Source organism: Grampus griseus, assembly GCF_964374135.1.
Source record: "Grampus griseus genome assembly, chromosome: 10".
NCBI lineage: Eukaryota > Metazoa > Chordata > Mammalia > Artiodactyla > Delphinidae > Grampus > Grampus griseus.
The window spans coordinates 22647483-22672475 of NC_139004.1; the positions used below are offsets into that span (position 1 = coordinate 22647483).

A 24993-nucleotide genomic window follows, 5' to 3' on the forward strand; every position below is an offset into this window, starting at 1 on the left:
GTTTTCTTATGGTTGGGTTTTTTTTGTTTGTTTGTTTTTGCGGTACGCGGGCCTCTCACTGCCGTGGTCTCTTCCGTGGCGGAGTACAGGCTCCGGACGCGCAGGCTCAGCGGCCATGGCTCGCGGGTCCAGCCGCTCCACCGCATGTGGGATCTTCCCGGACTGGGGCACGGAACCCACGTCCCCTGCATTGGCAGGCGGACTCTCAACCACTGCGCCACCAGGGAAGCCCTCTTATGGTTGAGTTTTAAGAGTTCTTTGTGTATTTTGAGCACCAGTATTTTATCAGATATGTGATTTGCAAATATTTTCTCCCAGTTTGTGTCTTGGCTTTTATTCTTTTTAACAATGTCTTTCACAAAGCGGAAGTTTTTCACAAGTTCAAGTGCTTAGCAAACTCCAAACCAGGATAAATACTGTATGAGATGGCTTATATGTGGAATCGAAAATATACAACAGACTATGAATATAACGTAAAAAGAAGCAGACTCATAGATATAGACAACATGCTAGTGGTTAACAGTGTGTGTGTGGGGGCAACTTAGGGCTGGGGGATTGGGAAGTTCAAACTATTGGGTGTAAGATAGGCTAAAGGATGTATTGTACAATGTGAGGAATATAGTAATAGTTGTAAATAGAAAGTAACCTTTAAAATTTTTATAAAGTAAAAATAATTTAAGAATATAAAAACTTTTTTTAAATTAATTAATTTATTTATTTTGGCTGCATTGGGTCTTCGTTGCTGTGCGTGGGGCTTTCTCTAGTTGCGGTGAGCAGGGGCTACTCTTCATTACGTTGCGCGGGCTTCTCATTGCAGTGGCTTCTCTTGTTGCGTGCAGAGACAGGCTCTAGGCGTGCGGGCTTCAGTAGTTGTGGCATGCGCTCTCAGTAGTTGTGGCGCACGGGCTTAGTTGCTCCGAGGCATGTGAGATCTTCCCGGACCAGGGCTCAAACCCGTGTTCCCTGCATTGGCAGGCGGATTCTTAACCACTGCGCCACCAGGGAAGCCCAATAAAAACTTTTAAGTCTGTATAATGCTACTCTTTGTATAAGAAAGACTAAAAAATATTTATAACATGTGTGTTTATTTTTGTAAAAAGAAACTGTGTAAGAATAAAACAGAAACCAATAAAAATGGTTACTTGAAGGGAGAAGGAAGAAACTGATGGGGAGTATACGATAAACATACTTGTCTGAGTACATTTTTTTTTAATTAATTTATTTTTTGGCTGTGTTGGGTGTTCACTGCTGCGCCCACGGGCTTTCTCTAGTTGTGGCGAGCAAGGGGCTACTCTTCATTGCCATGTCCGGGCTTCTCATTGCAGTGGCCTCCCTTGCTGCAGAGCATGGGGTCTAGGTGTGCAAGCTTCAGTAGTTGTGGCTCGTGGGCTCAGTAGTTGTGGCGCACGGGCTTAGTTGCTCCATGGCATGTGGCATCTTCCCCGACCAGGGATCGAACCCATGTCCCCTGAACTGTCAGGAGAATTCTTAACCACTGTGCCACCAGGAAGTCCCATGAGTACATTTTAAAAATCTTATTTCTACTTTTGAACTTTGAAAGTATTTTACATATTTTAAATGAACTTAATATAAAAAATCAGTCTAAAATTGAAAACTAAAACATATGAACCTATTTATTTTCATATTTTGAGGTAACCATTAAGAGAAAATAATTATTTTAGGTGACTTTTGAATACAGTACTCTGTATATCCTTCATGGTAAATATTCTAAAGACTAAAAGAACAGCTAGTAAATATTAAATTTCACTCAGTAATTTTATTGTTAGTAGTATTAAATATTGCAATTTTGAAATTATTTTACGCATATTTTAGGATAAAATGAATAGATAAATACATCAAAGTTATTAAGATTTTCAATTAGCCTGATAAAAGATATAAAATACAAAATTAAAGAAGTTGAGAGAAAACTACAATGTAAAATTTGAATTGGAAATATCACAATGAATTCATGATTTTTCTAAACACTAAAAGTGTCTTAAAGCAGTGATACCTCTATAGCAATGAGCTCTCCGAGAACCTAAACAGTGGTTTGTATATACCATTATTCGTGAAAAGAACCAGTGCTCCTTGGAGAAATGGCCGATTCCATGTCTGAAGCACGGGAAAGTAAAAACTGAGCCTGGGACCTCATCACGCCAGAAGCAAGAAAGTGGTCAAGACAACTTTGGGGCATGTCAAAAGGACACAGGAGTCAGCTTAAAAGGGCTCCTACTGGACACACAGTTTGAGCACAAAAGGAATAATGACTGTAACTGATTATAAAATACTAAATGGATTAAAAACCCTGGATCTATAGTTTAAAAAAAAAGACTATAACTTTCTACCCTTGTAGATTAATATACCACCACCTTACTCTGAAAATTGGCAATTAAATGGAAATAATTAAGCATTTGTCGTGGCTTTTTAGAAGGAGCCCTACTTTTCCAGTTGATGAGGGAAAGCTCCTCTCTAGATTAATATCTCCTTATAAATGGGGGCGTGGGAGAAGTCGAAAAGCACCATTTTGTAATTCCTGATGAAATAACTCATTCAGGCAAGGATCACTATGGATGCCAATTATTGGGTGAAAGCTTTTTTAGAATATTCAGTGTCAGGAATTCCCTGGTGGTCCAGTGGTTAGGACTCCATGCTCTCACTGCCAGGGGCCTGGGTTTGATCCCTGGTTGGGGAACTAAGATCCCGCAAGGTATGTAGTGCAGCCAAAAAAAAAAAAAAAAAAATCACAGTGTCAAAGAACCATGCAGATGACTTGCTAATTGCAAAGGGGAACAGTTTACCTTCATAGGACATTTCGGACAGTATCCACCTTAACCAAGTGATTACACTTAGCATCATTAGCTATGGTATGACCTCTTATTACATGCATTCCAATGTGAGGCAATGTGAAGAACGCAGCACTTTTGAAGAATTAGTCCCAAAATTGGGTAACTAGAATCTAATTTTTTTAATTAAAAAAATATGAGCTAGAGGAACAAGTTAAATGGCAGCATAGAAACAATAAGACAAATCCAGAATGTAGGACATTCTATAGAAGAGACTGGCCTAGTCTCTTCAAACAGTCAGTTCTATGAAGAAAAAGACTGGATTCTTCTGGATTAAAAAGAAAAGGGGGGCTTCCCTGGTGGCGCAGTGGTTGAGAGTCCGCCTGCCGATGCAGGGGACACGTGTTCGTGCCCCGGTCCGGGAAGATCCCACATGCCGCGGAGCGGCTGGGCCCGTGAGCCATGGCCGCTGAGCCTGCGCGTCCGGAGCCTGTGCTCCGCAACGGGAGAGGCCACAACAGTGAGAGGCCTGAGTACCGCAAAAATAATAATAATAAAATTAATTAATTAATTAATTTAATTTAATTAAAAATTAAAAAAAGAAAAGGGGAGGGACTTCCCTGGTGGTCCAGCAGCTAAGACTCTGCACTCCCAATGCTGGGGACCTGGGTTCGATCCCTGGTCAGGGAACTAGATCCCACATGCCACAACTAAGATCCTGCATGCCGCAACGAAGATCCTACACGCGGCAACTAAGACCCAGCACAGCCAAATAAATAAATAAATAAATATTAGAAAAAAAAAAAAGAAAAGGGAAAAGAGGAGGACATAATCACAACAAAAGGCAATGTGTGGAACTTGATTCCTGGTTTGTTTCTTTAATGCTATAAAAGACATTTAAATTGGGAAAGCTTGAATATGATATTAGATTATATTAGGAATTATTAACTCATTAGACATGATAATTCTATTGTGGTTGTGTAAGATATATACTGATGACTTAGGGATGAATGAGCATGATGTCTGCAACTTGCTTCCAACTGGTTCAGGAAAAAGAAAGGATAAGTAGACAGACAAATAGATGGATAACAAGATAGAGACTACTAAAGCAAATGTGGCAAAATGATAGGATTTGTTGAAACCTTGTATGAATGTTTGGGTGTTTACTGTCCTTTTTTTCAGTTTGTGTGTTAGACAATTTTCAAAACAAAACGTTGGAAAGAATTTCCATATTCTTCTTCTTTTTTTTAACATAGTAACAGAAGACATTCCAGGCAGCAGCTCATTAAATTATTTCTTCTTTGTTCTCCCGTGAAACCAAAAGATTCTCATTTATGATATTTCTGAAGGCACATTAAGAAACATGTTCAAACTTTGTTATCTCTTTATTCAAGTTTGGCTTTAATATTTTATTAAAAATTCTTGAATTTGTAAATATTAAAACACTGCAGTTTACTACGGACACAAGAGTGACAATGAACTAGCAATAAAATCAAAGTAGAAGCTAAACTACTTAGAAGCAATAGCAACTCCATAATTCAAAGATAATTTAGACAGGTAATTTTAAAGAATTTATTTAATAAGGCTCAAAGCAGCCGCTCAGCCTGCAGTGATGATGCTCCACCGGCAGATGGCGCTGCAAAGCGTCTCAGGTGCAGCGGGAAGCCCATTTACCAATGGCTGTCGCAATCTCTTAATTACTTGAACTGATGAGTTCATATTATAATTTTTATTAATTATTTTTACTGCTTATTGCAGTTACTCTTATACTACTTACTAACTGGTACAGAAGTGTTTTAACAACTGGTTGAGCAGTACCAGTGCAAACCGGCTGAATGTCAGCGCTGTTTCCTCCTATTACGACAGAAGCCACCAGGCTCCTGCGGGAGGGTAATCCCTGCACCGGGACTGTCAGTGCCACCCCCGCCTGCTCTCCAGGGCTTGTTCCATCACTAATCCCCACTGTCCTGCATTTTCAACCTTTCCTCCTCCACTTGACCCTTCTAAACAGCCTGTGAAAATGTTCAAAACTTTAAAAAACTGTTTTCCTCGATTTTATATACTTTGCTCTCTCCGTTTTTCTCTCATTGCAAACACAACCAAACTTCTTGAAAATTATATCCTTTTCTCCACTGCTTCCACTTCATTCCTCCAAATTATTCCTCAATCCCCTGACATCTGGGAATTCTGACCTCATCTGTCCAATGGAACTGCTCCCACCAAGATCAGCAAGGCTTTTTACTAAATCCAGTGGACACTCTTTATTCTTGTCATCAATCCTCAGCAGCATTCTGCACTGCGCCCTTCCTTCCTCCTTCCCTAAGCTTTCAATGCACCACACTTCCTAGGTTTTATCCTGTCTGCTGGTTCCTCTTTCCCTGCCTTCCCTTTTATATTCTCCATGTCCTTCCTCAGCCCTCTTCTCTTCTCACACTACACACTTTCTGTGGATGATCTCAGTTACCCTCCTCCCACCTATATGTTACTGACACCCAAATCTCTGTGTGCAGCCACACCTCTCTTCCCCCGAAACCCTTAATTCCGGTTTCCATTCTTTCTCTGGGATCTCTGCAAAAGCCTCTGATCTCTCTCCCCTTTCCAAACCAGTCTCCACACTCCAATCAAAGTGACCTAAGGCACAAATCTCTCCTTCTTGGTCTCAGTGCTCCTCTGGATAAAGCCTTAATCTTTAGCATGGTTGACAAGGCCCAGTGAGAGCTGACCCAAGCCTACCTCTCCAGCTTCACCTTTCGCCACTTCTCCCTTGAACCCTCTGCCCCAGCCATGCTGAACGAGTTAGTCTTCCAAAATTGTTACGTGCTGTTCCTTGCCCTTTGCTGTCCCCTCAGGAATGCTCTTTCCCTCTCAATGCCTGGCTTACTCCTGCTCAGTTTTCAGGCCTCAGCTTGGACCTCTGTTCCTCTAGGAGGCTTCCTCTGACTCACCAAGACTGGCCCCTGCTGGGTGTTCCCATAGCAATTCTTTACCACAGGCCACTGATCTTCTCTGTCTTATATAACTTGCTATACAATCACAGCTCCCAGCCCTGTCCTCCACTCCTTTCTGACCAGCATCACAAGACCCTTCTATATGAAGCCACCACTATCCCACAGGACCCTGTTCCATCCTTCTCACAGCACTTATCACACTTTTTTGGTAATTATCTATTTAATTGCTTCCATAGTCCAATAAATTGTGAGCTCCACAAAGGACCATTTCTATGTCACTTACCACTTAGCAGTGACTGGCAAATAGTAATTACTTGACAAATGGACAAACGTTCGATTGGTGAATGAATCCTTGGGGTGATTATAGTTCTACCCACCTTACTTAGTTACAACTCAATAGACTCATTTACAGCAATTCTTTTATAATTTACATATGCCATGGAATTACTGTATTAGTGTCTGGCTGTTCTATTCTTGGAGGGTAGGGTCTATGCCTTACTCAATTTTTTTGTCCCAGAATTCAGCATGCCTGACGCACATTGTTTTCAACCAATTTCGCTGACTATATCAATGATAATGAGAAATAAAGAAACAGAGGCCCAGATAATTGAACTACTCTGGACGACACACAGCTACCTTGTCCCAGAACCAGGACTGGAACTCAGTCTAGAAAAATGGAAGCTCGGAAGAAGTTGTTCAGCATCTAAATGGAATTCCAGCATGAATGAGAAGCACTAGTTTCTCACCATCAAGAGACTGGCCAGGAACTGTGGGAACTCCCACAGCCCGAGACCTCCATGGTCAAGTGTCTCCATAGTGGATGTGACCCAGGAGGGGCGTGAGGACAGGCGTCCTGGGTATTTCATCATGGAGGGGAGACTGGACCCCTGGTTTCCTTTGTCCCTTTTAGTCAGTTTCAAGCTCAGCCTCAGGCAGTGGTCTTCAGTTATTATACACCCTTCTCCTCCCAAATCTATTTGTTGCTAAGATAGTTCTTCTCCCAGTGTTACTTTCCTACAGAGTGAGTATTGACAGGGGCCTGGGAAGAATCATTTACAGTCTGGCCCCTTGGGGATGTTAGAGTTGCTTCCTTTCAGGTCTTCAGCATGAAAATCCCCCTTCTCAGCTTCCCCTCCAGCACCAGGTCTCAACTTTCACCCCCACCCCCAGATCTCCCAAATGCCTCTGGTGAAACTCATGAGAGCAAAAGATAAATGACAGTGAAGAGAAGCAGCACAGAGGCAGGGGTACAAACAGAATTCTGATTTTTCTTTTCTCCACTTTTTGAGATGATTCCAGCATCCCCAACCCATCTCTAGCAGCAGAGAAGTCCCCTGAGCTTCCCTGATCATCATGAACCTTCAAAGGATGCTGAGTTGGGGTCCTCTTTCTTCCATCAAAAGACCCATCCCTGAGGGTAAAAAGCCCAAGATGGGAGACAGGTGGGTTTTTCTCTCCACTGAAACTTCTTCTCTTTTACGGCACATTTTGGGCAACCCTCACGCATATTCACATGCTGGTAGTACTTAAACTTTGCATTGGAGTGCAAATTCCAGGATTTATGCCCTCAGTGGGACCAGTGGAGGAGGGAACTGGAGGAAATTTGTGGCCCAAACACCTCAGCCTCTTTTGCTCCTGGGGTGACAGGGTCTCTGCTGGAATTACAGAAACTGGCCCAAGACCCAGAACCTGAATAGAATGCTTTAGAGTGAAGAGAAGAATCTGGTACGCCCTCTTCTCCTCACCCCTACACCTAATGGCTAACCTATCAAACAACACTTTTTGCTACCACCCGACCCAGACAACATTGTGGCAGCCAATAAACCAAAGCCCATTCTTCCTTTTCTCCAAGAATTAAATCTGGGAGTCCAGCTGCTTGCTTGACAAGGGAGAAGTACAGCAAGGCCTAAAGGGCCCTGACTCACAAGAGACCTGACCCCTGCGGAGATGTGCCTGACACTGTAAGCCAGCTAAGAACCTGCACTGGGTCTCCTTGGCTCCATCTCAAACCCGGGTAAGTGGGATTCAGGAAGCTGGCTCTGTGCCCTCCCCTATGAATCTAGTACCCCCTAGTGTTACAGGCTTTTAACTAGTTAAACTTGACACTGCACTCAAAGGGCTCTTCTGCTCAAATCATAAACGTGCGTGCTACTTTTTTGCCACTAATCAAGACTACTCATACACGTTTAAGTAACATTTTCACAAGCATCGAGTCTTAACTAAATACCTCCATCAACAGGAAGTTCTAGAGTTATACTATATGAGCCCTAAGGATTTGGAGGACATTATACCCCCATCTTAATCCAGAAAGCTAGGTGCCTGATTAATGGGGTCTTGACCACGACCAGGCAGTATATTTAGGTCAGGCATGTTTGTGCAGCTTTATATGTTCAGTGCTTAGCATAAGTCCAGACACACAGTCAGACCTCAATAAATATTTGTTGAATTGGAATAAATCCTATAAATATCTCACCTGGAGACATCAGCTGTGACATCTTCTCTTACTGCTTCTTCTCCCAGAAGCTCCTCGTATAACCCAGGTCTGACAGCTGGGGGGGGTGGCACAGGGGGCTGCTCCAATCCCAGAGGGACTGACACAAATTCCCAAAGGGGGCTGAATTTAGACCAGGCCTCAAAAGCCTGAAGTGACCTCCCCTCCCCATGTTGATGATGGGGTTCCTAAGGTGCAAGTGGGAGAGTGAGCAGAGGAAGCGGGTTTCAGGCCTCAGAACCCACTGAATTAACTCCTAAGAGGACTCTTCCTTTGCAGAGAATGCACGAAAAAAGAAGGGAGAAAAGCAGCGGAGCCTCCCACAGCTGTCAGCCTGAGACAGCTGCTCTCACCTCAGTCCATCTGGGGAAGGGGCTACAAAGCAGACAATCTTTATTCACAATTGGGGTGGCAGACGGGAGAGACCCCCAGGTCAGTCCAAAAGCAAAGATACGGGTGGGGCGGGGGGGAGATGGCGCAGGGCAGGGACTCAGCACTCGTCCTCGCCCAGCAGGGCGTAGGGGTTTCGGGCGGCCAGGCTGGACCCTGGGGCTGAGGTTGGGGTGTCCTCATCCCCTTCCCCCTCCTCATCCGCGTCCCGGTCCTCCTCTCCCTCCTCCTCACAGGAGCTGCTCAGCTCTTCCTCCTCCTCCTCCTCGTCACCTGCGGGCCCCACCCTGCCCTGCAAAACCACCAGCTCCATGGTCTCTGGGTGGGACTCCCAGGTGCCTGGGGAACCAAAACAAGAAAAAGAATGGAGAGTTTTGAGCAAGAAACTAACGCCAGGCCAAGATGGGGACGAGGCAAAGACTAAGAATAACAATGACTTTTATAGCTGCTGCCATTCGTTTGTTCACGCATTCATTCAACCTCTCGTGTACTGGGCACAGAACAGAAGCTCTGTTGCACGTTAACTCCAAACGTGACCACCACCTTGCCAGAAGGCAACTAACCACCCTGGTTCTATAGAGCAGGAAGTCATCTCAGAGCTGCTTAGTAACACAGAGCTGGCCTATGGGTACAGAATCCGAATCCTCACACCTACAAAGCCCACACCTTTCTGCCTCCATCACAGCAGGGGCTAGGGAAGAACACTGGCCGACTGACCTTTCTGCTCGCTGTAGCCTGGGGGCTGAAAACACAGGCTGAGGCGGCCATCCAGTGCCAGCCGCAGGAGGCTATTGGCCGCTCTGTACACATCATTTCGGGCCGCCTTGGCTGTCTTGTAACCACGTTTCTCTGCCCAGGCTGGAAGGAGAAAAGCATGGGGAGGGAAGACCATCAACCAGGCCCAGTCACCATCATCCCACTCCCCTAACACAGTCCTTCCAGTTTCCCCCAGAATATTCCAGGCCCGAGATCTTGCTGGCCCTGAGACAGAAGCCTAGGGGTGACTGGCCAGCTGCCCCATCGATGGCAGGACCTCTGAGGAAGGAGAGGAAAGGAGATAGGGCAAGGGGAGGAAAGCCAGGCGTGTGGAGCCCACCTTCACAGATGTCCCAGGCACACCACGGGTGTTCTGCGGAGGGGTCCTCGGCCTCTGGGTGGCGCAGGTGGAGCAGGGCCTGCACAGGGATCCGGGAGGCCAGGTAGCCCACGGCAGTGTATGGCTCCTGGATTTGGGCGATGGGGTAGACCCCTGCCAGGACCTGAGGGGAAACAAGAGCACTCAGCACCTTCCTCCATCTCCTGCATTCTCCCCACCTCTGGCCCCTCTGCCCTTATACCTGCAACTGCCTGGGCAGAAGCGAGGGGAATATGAGGCCTGGACAGTCACAGAGCTTCACGGAGGGGGTGAGAAAGTAGGTCTGAAAGTATCGGGTGTGGCCCGGGGTTCTGGAGACACTCACGACCTTCCGCCCCACCAGCCCGTTGATCAGCGAGGACTTGCCCACATTGGGGAAACCTGAGGAACACAAGGAAAATTAACACCTGACAGATCCTTACTCTGTGACAGGCAGGATGCTGTGCTATAGCTATAGATGAATGGAGAACTAAGGTGCAGAAAGAAAGAAAGGAAGCGGTATAACATCGCAAGTTACAAATCAGGCTCTGGGCTGCCAGGGCTGAATCCTGGCCTCCCCATTTACCTAAGCTTTGTGACCTCATGGCAATTTACTTAATTTTCTGAGTCTCTGTTTCCGCAGTTTACAGAGCAGATACCTCCAATCTCAGAGTGGTTAGGATGAAATGAGAAACAAATACAATCGCGTGGCACTGTGTCTGCAGTAGTCTAAGTGAGACATGCATCTCATGATTATCAAACTTCTCCAAGGAGAAGACAGAGCCCAGGGGCTCACTGCCACTCTCTTCATGACCACCACCTTCCACCACACATCTCCTCTACAGCACTCTGGCCTCCCAGTGCCAGAATCTCCCTCCAAAAGGTTTCTTCCATCCCACCTCTGTGGTCTTACCCTGGACCTGTCACTTCACACCTTCCAAATCTCACCTGCAAGCACCCCTCTCTCTGCCCTGACATCTCGTCTTTCCAGCTCACTTATTCTGGTCCCTCCATTCCAATAAACCTCTGACACTGACTAGCTTGGGAACAGTATTCAATACCCAACTCATGTCCTCACTTCCCTTCTTATGCAACTTAGATTCCATGATCCCGCTCTACAGCCAGTCCGCCTCATAGACCTTTCACTCCCTGGTCCCACCTCTCCCCTTCTTCTTAGTCACCTGGCAAAACTCCAACCCTGTAAAATGCAACTCTGGCCATTCAGCAGCGGACTGAGGCTGGGCAAAGATGCACCATGGTGCTGACTGCACTCTGTTTACAACCCACTCAAGTACAGTTGGCCCTTGGTATCCACAGAGGATAGGTTCCAGGAGCCCCTATAGATACCAAACTCCCTGGAGGCGCAAGTCCCTTATATAAAATGGCATAGGGCTTCCCAGGTGGCGCAGTGGTTAAGAATCCACCTGCCAATGCAGGGGACACGGGTTCGAGCCCTGGTCCAGGAAGATCCCACATGACGCGGAGCAATTAAGCCCATGCGCCACAACTACTGAGCCTGCTCTCTAGAGCCTGCGAGCCACAACTACTGAACCTGTGCGCCGCAACTACTGAAGCCCGCGCACCTAGAACCCATGCCCCGCAACAAGAGAAGCCACCACAACGAGAAGCCCGCACACCACAACGAAGAGCAGCCCCCGCTCACTGTGACTAGAGAAAGCCCACGCGCAGCAACGAAGACCCAACGCAACCAAAAATAAATAATAAAAATTTAAAATAAAAATAAATAAATAAATAAAATGGCATAGTACAGTCAGCCCTCCGTATCCATGGGTTCCTTGATTGTATCTCCTCTCAAAAGGGGGTGGGGGGATAAGACTCTCCTTTGACAACCCCCGCCAGCCTCGTTCCTCTCTCCTCTTTAAAAGAGTTTTACTGTAAAGCGCCACAACTAGAGAGAGAAAACCCGCACGCTACAACTAGAGAGAAGCCTGCGTATCACAACTAGAGAGAAGCCCATGCACCGCAATGAGAGATCCCGCATGCCGCACCTAAGACCCATTGCAGTGAAAAATAAAAAATTTTTTTTAGATAATAAATAAATAAAATATTTTTTAAAATAGGGAAGATTCTCCTTAGACTTAAAGAGTTAAGACCAAGAAAGAAACTGACACTTCTAAGCTACTACTATAATTTAATGATCATTCTATGATGGACTGATTATTACAACTACAAAAGTTAATATGTAAATCGTATAACGGTGCCTGGTTCACAGCAAGCATCACGAAGATGTTAATTTTTAACATTATTATTGTTACTATTATCACTATCTGTCAGGCTTTGTTAGGCTCTCTCTACACTATTCCCTCCATTCCTCTCATCCATTCTTTTTTTTATATATAAATTTATTTTTATTTTTGGCTGCATTGGGTCTTCATTGCTGTGTGCGGGCTTTCTCTAGTTGTGGCAAGCGGGGGCTACTCTTCGTTGCAGTGTGCGGGCTTCTCATTGCAGTGGCTTCTCTTGTCGTGGAGCATGGGCTCTAGGTGCCGCGGGCTTCAGTAGTTGTGCACGTGGGCTCAGTAGTTGTGGCTTGTGGGCTCTAGAGCGCAGGCTCAGTAGTTGTGGCGCACTGGCTTAGTTGCTCCGCGGCATGTGGGATCTTCCCAGACCAGGGCTCGAACCTGTGTCCCCTGCATTGGCAGGTGGATTCTTAACCACTGCGCCACCAGGGAAACCCTCGTCCGTTCTTTTAATTGAGCATCATTGTTCTCATTTTTCAAATCAAAGTCACTAAGACTGACAGTGGGTAAATAACTTGCTTGAGATCAATACGCTGAGAAGCAGAATTTAACTCAGGTGTGCCGTGATCCTTCCGCGACAGCAGAAAGCCTCCTCTGCCCTCAGAGACCCTGGAGCCTAATGGGACCTCACCACCTTCCCTCTTTTCCAAACATTGAAACCCTGTGCCTCCTAGGAGGCCGCCATGCGTGGCCGCCGCTTCCTTACCCACACAGCCGATGGTCACCACCCCGTCCTTGTAGCGCTCCCCTATGGGGCCTGTTGGCTCCATCGCTGAGTCAGTCTGCTGCTCCACCAGGACGGCCGGCCCGTCCTCCTCTTCCTCCTCCTCCCCAGAGCCATTACCCCAGGTGGCTCCAGCCACATCCCGGGCAATCTTCTCCCGCCAGCTGCTCAGGTCCACTGTGCAGGGAAGGAAAGAAGAAGAAGGTTCTCCCCAGGGCCACTGTATACGATGGCGCAGACCATGCACTGCACAGCTGATGTAAGTGGCGCCCTCTGGATTGGGTAGGGCCAAGCTGCGCAACAGCGACTCTCCCCAGCCTTCACTTGACTCCACCCTGGAATCGGGTGCATTTCTGAGTTTCTGAAAAGCACTGGCAACACTGAAGACAGCAAACCAGTGGGGCTCCTGCCTCCCTGCTGCCTCTCTTGTCCCACCAAGTCAGGCTGCTCCCTCTCCCACCCCACCTCATGGCCTCTCACCTGAGTCCATAATAGAGGGACTGACTTTGGGAAAGGTGAGCAAAATGACTTGGGACTTTGGGTCTCCCCCACGGCCTCCCACAGCTCCCCTCTAAGGGGCACATACCTTTCCCCGCAGTGATAGCTTCACAGGCTCTCAGCAGCTGCTCCGGCCCCAGAGCCCGAGTCCATCCTCTCCCCCGCCTCCGACTCTTCTTCAAGACTGAGATCAGAGGGCACAAAAGCGTGAGCACACCCCATGGGGCTTATGTACCCCCTCTCTCCCACCACCCTCAGGCCCTAGATCAGGTCCCCCTTCGTCCCTTGCCACCCCACCTCTCCCACGCTGCCCTCCTCATTGCCCACTCACCACTGCTAGGGTCCTGTGGGGTGCAGGGATCCCGAGGAAAAGAGGTGAAAAGAACAATGTGGAGCTGGGGATAGTGTTGATGGAAATAATGCTTCCAGGCAACCACGAGAGCCGGCGGGGCCAGATCCACCTTGTTCAGGACCAGCACCAGGGCCAGCCCTAGCTCTCCAGTCACGTACTCGTAAAATGCTGGTGGGAAATTCACAACCTGGAACAGGGATGGTAGGAGGAGGGAGTGATGCGAGGTCAACCCAGAGTTCTCTGCCTCCAGCTCCTCACACAGCAGGCACAGATTGGAGACAAGACCCTGGTGGAAGCAGATTCTGGGGCAACAAGGATAAATCAGCCAAACTGAACTAGGAAGACAAAGCAGGCATAAGTAACACCTATGTGTTTGTCTCTGGGGGGCTTCCTGTAAGGCCTGATTAGGAATGGAAATGAGCTAAAAAGAAGACAAGGAAACAGAGACCCCCAACATACTGGGCTAAACGCTGAGATCACTCACAGGGCTGGGGGTGGGATAGAAATTAATATCTATTTTCACAGGTACACAACTGTCTACATGTGTACACAAACGTGTGTGTGCACGCACACGTGTGCATGTTTGTGTTGAGCACGTGTAGCTGCGTAAGTGAGCTTGTGAATGCACATGTATGTCTGTGAGTATGTAGGAGTGCGTGTGTACGTGTTACGGAGCTCCAACCTAAAGGTCCGCACAGACTCCAGACCTCCCTTTCTCCCACTGGAGGACAACAGTGAAGTGGCACAGCCAGGTCACACAAGGGCTGCCTAGCAGCAGAGTCTAGAGCCTTAACCACTACCCTAGCATCCCAGGTGAGGACGAGTTCTGTAGTGACTAATATGACAGGGAAGCCCCCTTCACAGAATCCCCTGGAGCTCCACACTGGGACTTTCTATTTAGCCCTAGTGGGCTAGGAAACAGGATGTGTATGCAGTTTTCCATCAAAGAAATAAAGGAGAGGAAAGGCAGTTGGCCAGGGGAGGAGTGACAGGCTCTGACACTGATGAATGAAGACTGAGTTCCTGACTGCAGACATCAGGATGGGGTAGAGGAGACTGGAAAAGAAGAGGTTACCTCTCTGACTCCCAACTCCTGCCTCTGCCCTTTACCCAGCAAGAATCTTCCCCCCTCCTGCCCCTTACCCACCCTCATCCCCAGGACTCACTGGATGTCGGATATCAGTAATTAGCAGAACAATGTCAGACATCTCTAATACTCGCCACAGCTGCCTCCACGTCTGAAAAGACAAGGTCAGTGGAAGAGAACCTGAGCCCAGAGTCGCTCTCCTGCATGACCCCAGACCAGTTTGACCACGGGTGACTATGCCCCACTCCTGTCCCCACTCTAGTCTCACCTCCAGATTGTGCTCAAAGTAGCTGAGTTTCTCAGAGGTGTAAGCCCCATGAATCTTCCCAAGATACTCCTGGAAGCTCCGTTCCTCCTGGCTCATCAGTTGCTCCTTGGACATCTCATAGCTCCAAGGAGGACGTCGGGGAAAGTCCAGGACTGAGAAATCAAGAAAAAATCCAAATAAGTCTGAGGATAGTTTCAGGACTCAAGGGTGCATCCATCCCAGACCCCTTCTTCCTCCCGGTCAGCTCTTACTCTTCCAAACTCCTTTCCCCAGCCCACTGCCTGTCCCAAGCATCCAGGCGTTGAGCTCTCACTCACCGGAGCCGGGCTGATAGACCTCCCAGATGTCCAGCACCAGCAGCTCAGCACTGACGGGCTGTAGCACTTGCTCCCGGGCTGCTCTCTTTCTCCTCTCCACCTCCTCCCGGCTGTCTCGTTCAAAATGCAGCCGGTATCTACAGGACAGGGACCACGTCATCCATCACAATCCTTGGCCACAAATTCCCCTCTTGGGCAGGCAACTTCGCAAAGCTTTCACTCCAGAGTTCAGGTCTCCCCTCTGAGTCGGCCCTCTCCCAAATCTTTTTCACGCAACAGCAGGCCTTCCCCTAAGTTTCGCCCTTCTGAAAGCCAAACTCTCTCCAGCCCCTCCAGAAGGGAAGATTGTGGACCGCTCCGGTGACCCAGCGGCCCGCGGAGAACCGTGGTAACCCAGCCCCACCAGTTTCAAGCCTCCCCCAACGGCAGCAGGCTTTCCCCCAACGCTCTGACTTCCGGGTAGGCGGGGAAGCCCGGGCCAGAGCCCCCTGTCCACTCTCACCGATTTGGGTCATAGCCTCGTGGGCCCAGCCCCTGGGAAGGCTGCTGGTTGAGCCTGCGGATTTGTTGGGTCACAGACTCCCCGTCCGAGGTGTCGGTCTGCTCCTCCCGCCGCTCCCGGCTCCCGCTGCGGCTGTTGGAACTGGATCGCAGCCCATCTTGAAGCCCTGCGGGGAGGAGCCGGTGACGCCAGGGCTGGCCAGCTCTCCCGGGCCAGAAGACCCCCCACCCGGTCGGCCTGGCTCCTCCCCACACCACCCCAGTCTTTTGAGGCCGGACCCTCCCACCTACTCTGCTCAGGACCCTCCCGGATGTGCGTGGGGGGAGGCACTTCTCCTCCAGGGATCTACTGGGATGACGCCCCGTTGGAGCTGGAGGGATTCCCCTCCCCCAACACTCCATCCTTCCCCACCCCTTCCAGATGTAGGGGGCTGGGGTGAGGGAATCCCCTCCGCGGTCGCCCACGCGCGTCGGCGCGCGGCCGCCACCCCCTCTCACGCCTCCCAGAGGTGAGACGGGCACACCCCTCCTCCCAGATGTGCGGGAGTCCGAGCCCCGCCCCCTCCCCTGGCTCCCGCACTGACCTCGCTTCCGCTCCCGCTTGTCCTGCAACTGCTTCTTCTTCTGCTTCACGCTGAAAGGCTTCTTCCTCGGCATGGCCCGGACCAGTCACCTGGCCCGCCCTTCGCCGAGCTCCAGCCGCCTCAACTGACTCCCCCCGAGCCAGCCCCCGCCGCAAGGGCCCGGGACACTGGAGGGGGCGGGACTGGAAGGTGACGTCAGCGGGCGGGCCAGGCCGATGCGCCCAGGCAGCCCGGGTGGAAGGCAACCAGGGGGAAATACAGTCACTTCCCACTGGGAGCGAGGCGAGAGGATGCGGGGTGGACTACCCGCACGTGAGAGCCAGTGGAGCTGAGAGGGCGCAGCAGCGGCTAGGAAGGAGGCGCGCGTGGGAGGGTCGGGCTAACTTCGTCACGGACGCTACCAAATCGCGTTTGGAGGAGGGGGGACGCGTGTCATCACTACCTTGCGAGCCGGGGAGAAGCTACCACTCACCTGGAGGGGGCGGTGGAGCGGAGGGCGGGTCCTACCACCTGCGGGATAAAGGGGCGTGGACGCGCAGAACCTACTTTACCAATCCTCCGGCTGGACCTTAGAGGAAAGTCGCGACTGCGCGTCCCGGGAAGGAAGCCAAGTTGATGGGCTACACTGGGGACAGGGTGAGAGGTCTTGAGGGGCGAGTGGTGGTCTGGAGAGCCCTGGGCACCGCCCTGCTGGGACCCAAATTCCTCGTGGGAACGATGGTAAGCAGCACCTAAGTGCAAGCGCGCGGCCGAGGAGGGAAACCCAGGTGGAACAAGGATTTTTGGAAGGAGGTCATAGGGCACGAAGTTGTGCCTGCAGTTGTTACCATAGAAACCGGGGACCGGATGTGGCGATCTTAGGGTGCGACAGCCGTCTTTTCTCAGGCCTTCTGGCCCGAGAGCCTGTCGACTCTATGGCACACTATGAGGAGCCGGCTGTAGGGTTTTTTCAGCGAGGGGAGGAGCGAGCAATTTTTTCTACAGCGTTTATAGAAACGCAGCAAAGGAAAGGTTTGAGATTGCTGCCATGCCTGGCAGAGACTGAGGGAGGCGGCTGATGTGAGAACAGCCGCACTAAGTTTCCCCGCAGCCTTCCGGAAGTGAAATGGCGGGAGCCTCACCCTCCCTGTCCACTGCCCCCCCGGAAGCGGAAACAGAATCTCAGCGTGCCCCTTCCTCACTGCCCTCCAAATCCAGCTGCAGCCATTGCGGCAACCACGATGCCGAAACGAAAGAAGCAGAATCATCAGCAGCAGCAGCCGCAGCAGCAGCCCCCACTGCCAGAGCGGGAAGAGACTGGAGATGAGGAGGATGGGAGTCCCATCGGTGAGGAACCCGGGAGTTGTGTGCACATGCCTGTCAGCCGGCCGAGGCGAGGGGTTGGGGGCTGAAAAGGTGCGGGGGAGGGGGCTCCAACGGAAGGAGGAAGGGCGCACGCGCTGGGGCTGGGGATGGGTCTGGGGCTGGGGGAGGCCTGGCTGGGATGGAACACTAAATGAGTTCTCTTACTTGAACCCTCAACTTCAAACCAGCCACTAAACCTTTCTCAAGAAGGCAGGGGAGAAGATAAAGAGCTCGTGTGCGCAGCCGCAAAACGACAGGGGAGAGGGGCCCTAGAGAGGTTGTAGGTTGCGATGACTGGGATGACAATTTGTGACCAGACGTTCACGGGGAATGTGGAAGTGCAGCCTTCTGTAAACTACTCGGAGGTGGGGGGTGGGGGGAGAGCTATCTGATTGGCCAGCAGTGAAAGAGAGGAATTGGATTACCTCTGGAATCCCTTGGGATCTTTTGGATAGCAACAATGTAAGGGAAAGAGAAAGTTTGTAGTATCCTTCCCTCATTATCTCCCTTGACTTGGCTGAGTCTCCACTTTGCAAATCCTGAAAACGCTTTGGAAATAGATGGGGTGAGAACTCATAACACTGCTGAGAACATACCTGGCTTTGCTGGTTAGATTAAGAAATGAGTAATAGAAGACAAACATCTAAGAACAGGATCATCAGTTTTTTAGTCCATTCTGATGACCATATTTTTATGTCTGCCCTTAGGACCACCCAGCCTTCTGGGCCCTCCCCCCATGGCCAATGGAAAGCCTGGTGACCCCAAGTCAGGTGAGGAGGAAGGGGCTCTCATCCTTTGATTAGGTCCTGAGAAGGGAGCAAGGGAGGGACTAAAACCCAGAAAGGACTTAAAAGATCAGGAATTTTGTACTTAAATGAATGGAGAGATGTTGTGTATTGACAGCCTGGAAAAACTCAATGTTGTAAAAATGTCATTTCTTCCCAAACTGACCTATAGATTCAGTGCACTCCCAATTATAATCCCTACAGTGTTTTTGTAGAAATAAACATTCTACGTTTTTGTATGGAAACGCAGAGGATCAGGGTGAGAGGTTGCAAAGATAATCTTGAAGTGGAAGGGCTTACTCTGAATATCAAGACTTATTGTAAACTTGTAGTAGTTGTAACAGTGTGGTATTGGCCCAACAATAGATACATAAATCAACAGAACGGCATAAAGAGTCCAGTAATAGGCCCACACATATGTGGCCATTTCATTGATGATGAAGATGGAACTGAAATAGTGGTCTTTTCAGTAAATGATGCTGAATTAATTGGATATTCATGGGTAAAGAAATAATTCTAGAAAACAAATGTATTTCATGGGCTTAAAGTAGATGAGAGCTTTTAAACAGACAAGAAACACACACACTAACCATAAAGGAAAGATAAACTGAACTATGTTAGAAAATATGAACTTCTGTTAATCAAATCACACCATTAAGAAGTTAGTAGGAAGCCACAGAGTAGAAGATACTTGCAACGAATATAACCAATAAAGAGCTCATATCTTGAATATATAAAAACTCTCTGACAACCTGTTAGAAAAATGGGCAAAAGACCAGAACAGCCACCTGATAAAAACCAATCTCTAAATAGCCAAAAACATGAATAAGAACTCAACATCATTAGTCATCAAATAAATGCAAGATAAAAACACATAAATTTGAAACTGAGCCCCTTGTGTACTGTTGCTGGGATTGTAAAGTGGTCCAACCACTATGGAAAACATTATGGAGATTCCTCAAAAAATTAAAAATAGAGCTACTGTATGACCCAGCAATTCCACTTTTGGGTATTTACCCAAAAGAATGGAAAGCAGGATCTTGAAGAGGGACTTGCACACCCATGTTCATAGCAGCACTATCCACAGTAGACAAGAGATGGAAGCCACCCATATGTCTGTTGATGGATGAATGGATAAAGAAAATGTGGTATAATCATATAATGGAATATGATCCAGCCCCCAAAAGGAAGAAAATCCTGTAACATGCTACAGCACGGATGAACCTTGAGGCCATGCTAAATGAAATGAGCCAGTCACAAAAAAAACTGCTCTATGTTTCCACTGATCTGAGGTATCTAAAGTAGTTAAATTCGTAGAAATGGAAAGTAGAATGGTTGTTGCCAGGGGCTGGGTGGAGGAGGGGAAAAGAGAGTTGTTTAGTAGCTATAAACTTTCAGTTTTGCAAGATGAAAAATTTCTGGAGATCTGTTTCCAACAAGATGAATTTACTTAACACTACAGAGATGTACACTTAGAAGTAGTTAAGATGGCAAAATTTATGTTACATGTTTTAACCACAATTTCAAAACAAAACACCACTTTTCACACTCACCAGAATGGCAAAACTGAAAAAGATCAACATTACCAAGTGTTGTCAAGGAACAACAGGTTGTCTATGGAACAACTGCTGGTGGGGGTGTGAGTTGGTACAACCACTTTGGAAAAAAAAAAGTTTGACTTCCTTAAACTTGAGCATACATATACTTAAGGACCCAGTAATATGTCTACTACGTATACACTCAACAGAAATGAATCCATGTGTGTACTGAAGACACGTATAAAAACGCTCATAGCAGCATTTTTCGTTATAGCCCCACACTGGAATCCACCACAGTAGAATGGCTAAATAAGTTGTATGTGCATACAATGAGATACTACACTGCAATGAAAATGAAGGAACTCCTGCTACAGGCAACCTGGATGAATCTCATAAACATGATGTTGAGCGAAAGGATCCAGACACAAAAGAATGCAGACTGTATGATTTCATTTATGCAAAGTTCAAAAACAGGCAAAAACTAACCTATGATGCTAGAAGTCAGGATAGTTGTTACTTTTGGGGAGTAGGGTGGGATAGTGGGGGAGGAGGGGCACGAGGGGGTGGGGCTTCTGAAGTGCTAATAAGGCTCTATCCCTTCTCTAGCCTGTGTTAGTGGAAACACAGGTGTGTTTACTTCGGTGATGATTTAGTTGTGCACTTAAAATTGTGTATTTTTTGGTATGTATATTGTACTTCAATAAAAAGTTTTTAAAAAATCAGGGCTTCATTATCTGGATTAAGCTAGCCATTGATCACCTTTCCATGTTTCTCTCTCTCTTGCTCTCTCTCTCTCTCCCTCTCTCCCTCTCCCTCTCCCTCTCTCTCTCTCTCTTCAGCTCTTCACAGAGGTCCTCCGGGATCAAGGGGACCAATGATCCCACCACTGCTGAGTCTCCCACCTCCTCCCCGGGGCAGAGGCCCAATTCGGGGAGGCCTAGGCCCCAGGTCTGGCCCATATGGTCGTGGTTGGTGGGGGGTCAATGCTGAGCCTCCTTTTCCTGGACCAGGCCATGGGGGTCCCTCCAGGGGAGGCTTTCACAAAGAGCAGAGAAATCCTCGAAGGCTCAAAAGCTGGTCTCTTATCAAGAATACCTGCCCACCCAAGGATGGACCCCAGGTTATGGAAGGTGAGGTCCATTTTTTTATGCCTGCACACATTGAACACCCATCACTCCCAAAGTGACCTCATGTCCAGAATGCCCATGGCTCTTCTTCTTTGGGCTGTCCTTTGTCCTTTTGAAGTAGGAGTAGCCCTGAATGTTTTTTCTCCCGGGAGAAAGACTACCATTCCATCATATCTGGAAATGGTAGTGAGTAGGAAATCTCACTGCCTTCTCTATCTCTGCTTTTTGTTACATTTGTTTCTTTCTCACTCGCATTTTAAACTGCCCGGTTTTCGCTTGTTCACAGACAAATCTGACCGCCCCGTCTGCCGACACTTTGCCAAAAAGGGCCACTGTCGATATGAGGACCTCTGTGCCTTCTACCACCCTGGCGTAAATGGACCTCCTCTGTGAGACTGTGCCTTCCCATCCAGACTGGAAGGAGCCCTCTGACTTGGCGGCCATATACTTCCCTGTGGCCCTGTGATGGCTACCGCGAGGCCATTCACCTGCCACCCTCAGTCAGTGATGCCCAGCTCCATCACCACCTCCCCCACTCGGGGTCCAGAGCTGTGTTCCGTGACTGGTGCACGGTGTGCACTCTTCCTTCTGATGCAGCCTCCAGAGACTCGTCTCCGGGACCCCATCTTTGCTCCATTCAACTGCCTCCTGGATCCTCTTCCCCCTCGCCAGCTGACTGCAGAACAGGAAACCTCTTTGGTGCTGTTTCTTGTGCATCTGTCCACCCAGCCCCAGGTAGCGCCCTGGATTCCTGAGAGCCCTGGAGCAGTTTCCTACCATTCCCTTCTCGCTGCTTGTTTTAAGTCCTTTTTATGTGACACCCCCTTCCCCCAGTGTTGTCAGCTGCTCTGTGACACTCACCAGCTTGTCTGACCTGGGGTCAAGTTGGGATGACTGGTGCAGAGTCACTCCTGAGAGGCCACGTTCCCTGCTTTTGGATTTTGTAGTTTCTGCATCAGTAGCATGATCTCCACCGCTATGGTCTGTGATCACTGTGCTTTGTGAGACTGTGCATCCCCTCATAGCCTTTCTCAGTGTCCATGGCATTTTTGTGACTTCCCAACGCTAGAGTGAGTTTTTCTGCCAAAATGCGTGGGGCCGTTGGTGGCCTCTAGACTTTCCCCACCTCCCGACGTGGGAGAACTGTGAAACTTCCACAAGGCTGCCTGCCTGGTCCTCCCCATTCTCCTGGTATCAGTTTCTCTGGGTTTGACACAGGCCTGAGAGATGTCCTCTACCCTATCTCCTCTCCAGCCCGTTTTAGTTAGACTATGTCATTGTGAGGCCACCAGCCCTTTCGTTTGAATTCTGTGAATCTCCACCTGGTCTAACTGTGGGTGGAACTTGGACAGTACTGTCGCCCTCTTCCAACCTTCTTCCCCTGCATCCCTGGCACTGGTTGTTTTCTGTGAAAACGGCAGTGAACAGGTTCAGTTTTGAACTGGCCCTGGGGAAATGGGTCAGGAGTTGTGTGGGCAAGAGGGAGGGCTGAGAGCCGTTGGAGAACTGAGAATGAATTTTTTTTTTCTTTCTAACATGTTTTTATATTAGTAATAAATGCAGCGGAAACAAGCATTTTCTTTAATCCCTGTGTTCCAGTCATCTCAGGAGGTGCAGGTGAGGCTGTTCTTCTTGGAGTCAGTTTATTCTTCATTTAGTTCATACGCAGTGTTGCTGGAAGTTTCTTCCAGTCTGAGGAAACCAGTGGCGTCCCATTAACCCATGGGAATCAACCCGACCAGGTTGCGTTTTGTTCAAGGGTAAAGTTTTGTTGAGAAAAAGGAAAGGCCGGGTATCCATGGAGTAATTTTTAAACATTTTACCTGCATTTATGGTTTGAGGTTTATTGAGTGGTAATGACAAAGCAATCTTTCAACAAATATCTCTAGCGTGCGTGTGGGCCAGGCAATGTACTAGATGCTAGAGAAAATGGAGAGCTGAAATCAATGAATTTAAAATCTACAAGAGGAGACACGTTAGTGAAGAAGTCACCAGTATGCGTGAAGTACCTGTCAGAAGTGCTATGAAGAAGTGAGACGGGGACTTCCCTGGTGGCACAGAGGTTAAGAATCCACCTGCCAATGCAGGGGACACGGGTTCGAGCTCTGGTCCGTGAAGATCCCATATGCTGCAGAGCAACTAAGCCTGTGCGCCACAAATACTGAGCCTGCACTCTAGAGCCCGCGAGCCACAACTACTGAGCCCACGTGCCACAACTAGCGAGCCTGCACGCCTAGAGCCTGTGCCCTGAAACAAGAGAAGCCACCACAGTGAGAAGCCCCAGCTCGCAGCAACTAGAGAAAGCCTGCGCGCAGCAACAGAGACCCAATGCAGCCAAAGATAAATAAAAAATAAATACATTTATATTTTAAAAAAAAAGGCGTGGTGGGGGAGCATGTAATAAACGGAGTCTGGGGAGATGGCAGGTGAGACAAGCTCTGAGCACAAGCAGGAGGTGAGGTGGGAGAGCAGAGTCCAGGCAAAGGTGTTGCTAGGAGGAGATGGGAAGAGTGAGAGGAGAGGAGAAGGAAAAGGAGCTAGACGACTCAGGGCCTTGCAGAACATGAGGATTTGGGTCTTAAGACAGAAGCCTTTGAAGAATTTTAGGCAGGTGGGTATCATAGATTAGATAGGTTTTTCAAAGAGATGACCTCTGTATGGAGCTGGCCAGGCTTGGAAGTGGCATTAGCAAGTTACTTGAGCAGTCCGAGGGAGTTGGTGGTGGTATAGACTTGGGTAGCGGAGTGGAAGAAACGTGAACATTTGGAAATAGACCAAAATGGAAGTATTTTAGGTTTCCCAGGGTCAGGTCGTTCTGGCTCACATAACCAAGTGCTGTTTGAAAAGGTATTAGAAGAAAACAGGCAGAATGCCACTAATTTGCTTTTGGAATGGTTGCATCTTTTAAGACATCCAAGGAGAGAGAGAAAGTAAGTAGCTGGATATACAGATTTGGTACTCAGATTAAAACTAGAGACATAAATCTGAGTTACTTGCATATAGGTAGTGGTTGAAGCTATGAGCGTGGACACATTCCTTCACTCTAAATATTAAGCACCTATTATGACCCAGTTATGAGTTTTAAGTTCAGTTGTAACAAACCAAAATTAGTCTTAAAGCAAGATAGAAGTTTATTTCTCTCACAAGTCAAGAAGTGTAGTACAAGGCATGTGTGACAATCATGCCACCACAAGGTCCTCAGGTGTTCAGAACCCCTGCTCCCCCCTAGCTCTCAGCTCCATGATTCTTGGGGCCAGACCCTCCTATTCACAGTCTGCAGTGAAACTCTAGCTCACTTATCCATGCTCCAAGCCTCAGGACGGAGGAAGCGCAGAGGAAATTACCTCCAAGCTAACATACCCTCTTTAACTTACACATCACTGGCCATAACTTAGTCCTGTGGCCAATCCTTGGCCCCAGTGAGGCTTGAAAAGTACTCTTTATTCAGGCAGCCACGTACTAAGCAAACTCTTGGCCCTTCAGCAGGTAAAAACATTAGAGGAGGATGAACATCCTCTACCAGTGCCTCCCTGCTAGAATTTGGACATGAAGTAGAGAATAAGACAGTCAAGTGTCAGTGCCCTCCAGCCAAAGACCACACAGGAACCACCTCTAGTTAAACAAAGTTGGGTTTATCACCTGCAGAGATCTCACTAGGAGAGGGTTAGGAGTGATTAGGATTTGTGTTTGTGTTAGGGTTTAGTGTTGTGATTTGGGGGAAGATTCAAGGAAGTGGGGAATCTAGATTGAGTGCTCCCAGGAAGTGGGAGCAATTGTATCATTTCACATTTTAATACAGTCATCCCTCGGCATCTATGGGGAATTGGTTCCAGGACCCCCTCATGTGCCAAAATCCAAGGATGCTCAAGTCCCTTGTATAC

The 24993-nt window shown here is 48.4% G+C and overlaps 2 protein-coding genes across 3 annotated transcripts; one reads left to right on the forward strand and one right to left on the reverse strand.

Moving 5' to 3' along the window:
• Positions 1-8608: 8608 nt before the first annotated feature.
• On the reverse strand, positions 8609-16684 carry GNL1 (G protein nucleolar 1 (putative)). The gene is made up of 12 exons (XM_082663631.1): positions 16319-16684; positions 15736-15901; positions 15234-15370; positions 14917-15068; positions 14728-14799; positions 13541-13748; positions 13298-13393; positions 12694-12888; positions 9950-10128; positions 9709-9871; positions 9330-9470; positions 8609-8951 (listed from the first exon to the last, which is right to left on the reverse strand). The coding sequence occupies exons 1-12, from the start codon at positions 16389-16391 to the stop codon at positions 8713-8715; spliced, it is 1821 nt and encodes a 606-aa protein (XP_082519757.1). The 5' UTR covers positions 16392-16684; the 3' UTR covers positions 8609-8712.
• Positions 16685-17472: 788 nt separating this feature from the next.
• On the forward strand, positions 17473-22685 carry PRR3 (proline rich 3). Of its 2 annotated transcripts, XM_082663747.1 has the most exons (4): positions 17485-17644; positions 18370-18432; positions 20825-21115; positions 21399-22685. In XM_082663747.1, exons 1-4 carry the CDS (start codon positions 17539-17541, stop codon positions 21503-21505), a joined length of 567 nt encoding a protein of 188 aa, XP_082519873.1. In that variant the 5' UTR covers positions 17485-17538; the 3' UTR covers positions 21506-22685. The 2 variants fall into 2 exon arrangements, with proteins under 2 accessions (XP_082519874.1, XP_082519873.1); XM_082663748.1 differs by lacking the exon at positions 20825-21115 and having other exon boundaries at positions 17473-17644.
• Positions 22686-24993: the final 2308 nt, after the last annotated feature.

Coding starts and splice junctions, on each gene's coding strand:
- PRR3 (XM_082663747.1), top strand. CDS start 17,539: ATGCCGAAACGAAAGAAGCAGAATCATCAGCAGCAGCAGCCGCAGCAG. Junction 17,645..18,369: donor GGAGGATGGGAGTCCCATCG/GTGAGGAACCCG, acceptor GTCTGCCCTTAG/GACCACCCAGCCTTCTGGGC. Junction 21,116..21,398: donor TGGACCCCAGGTTATGGAAG/GTGAGGTCCATT, acceptor GCTTGTTCACAG/ACAAATCTGACCGCCCCGTC.
- GNL1 (XM_082663631.1), bottom strand. CDS start 16,391: ATGCCGAGGAAGAAGCCTTTCAGCGTGAAGCAGAAGAAGAAGCAGTTG. Junction 15,371..15,735: donor CGAGGCTATGACCCAAATCG/GTGAGAGTGGAC, acceptor CCTGTCCTGTAG/ATACCGGCTGCATTTTGAAC. Junction 13,749..14,727: donor TTACTGATATCCGACATCCA/GTGAGTCCTGGG, acceptor TCCCTGTTCCAG/GTTGTGAATTTCCCACCAGC.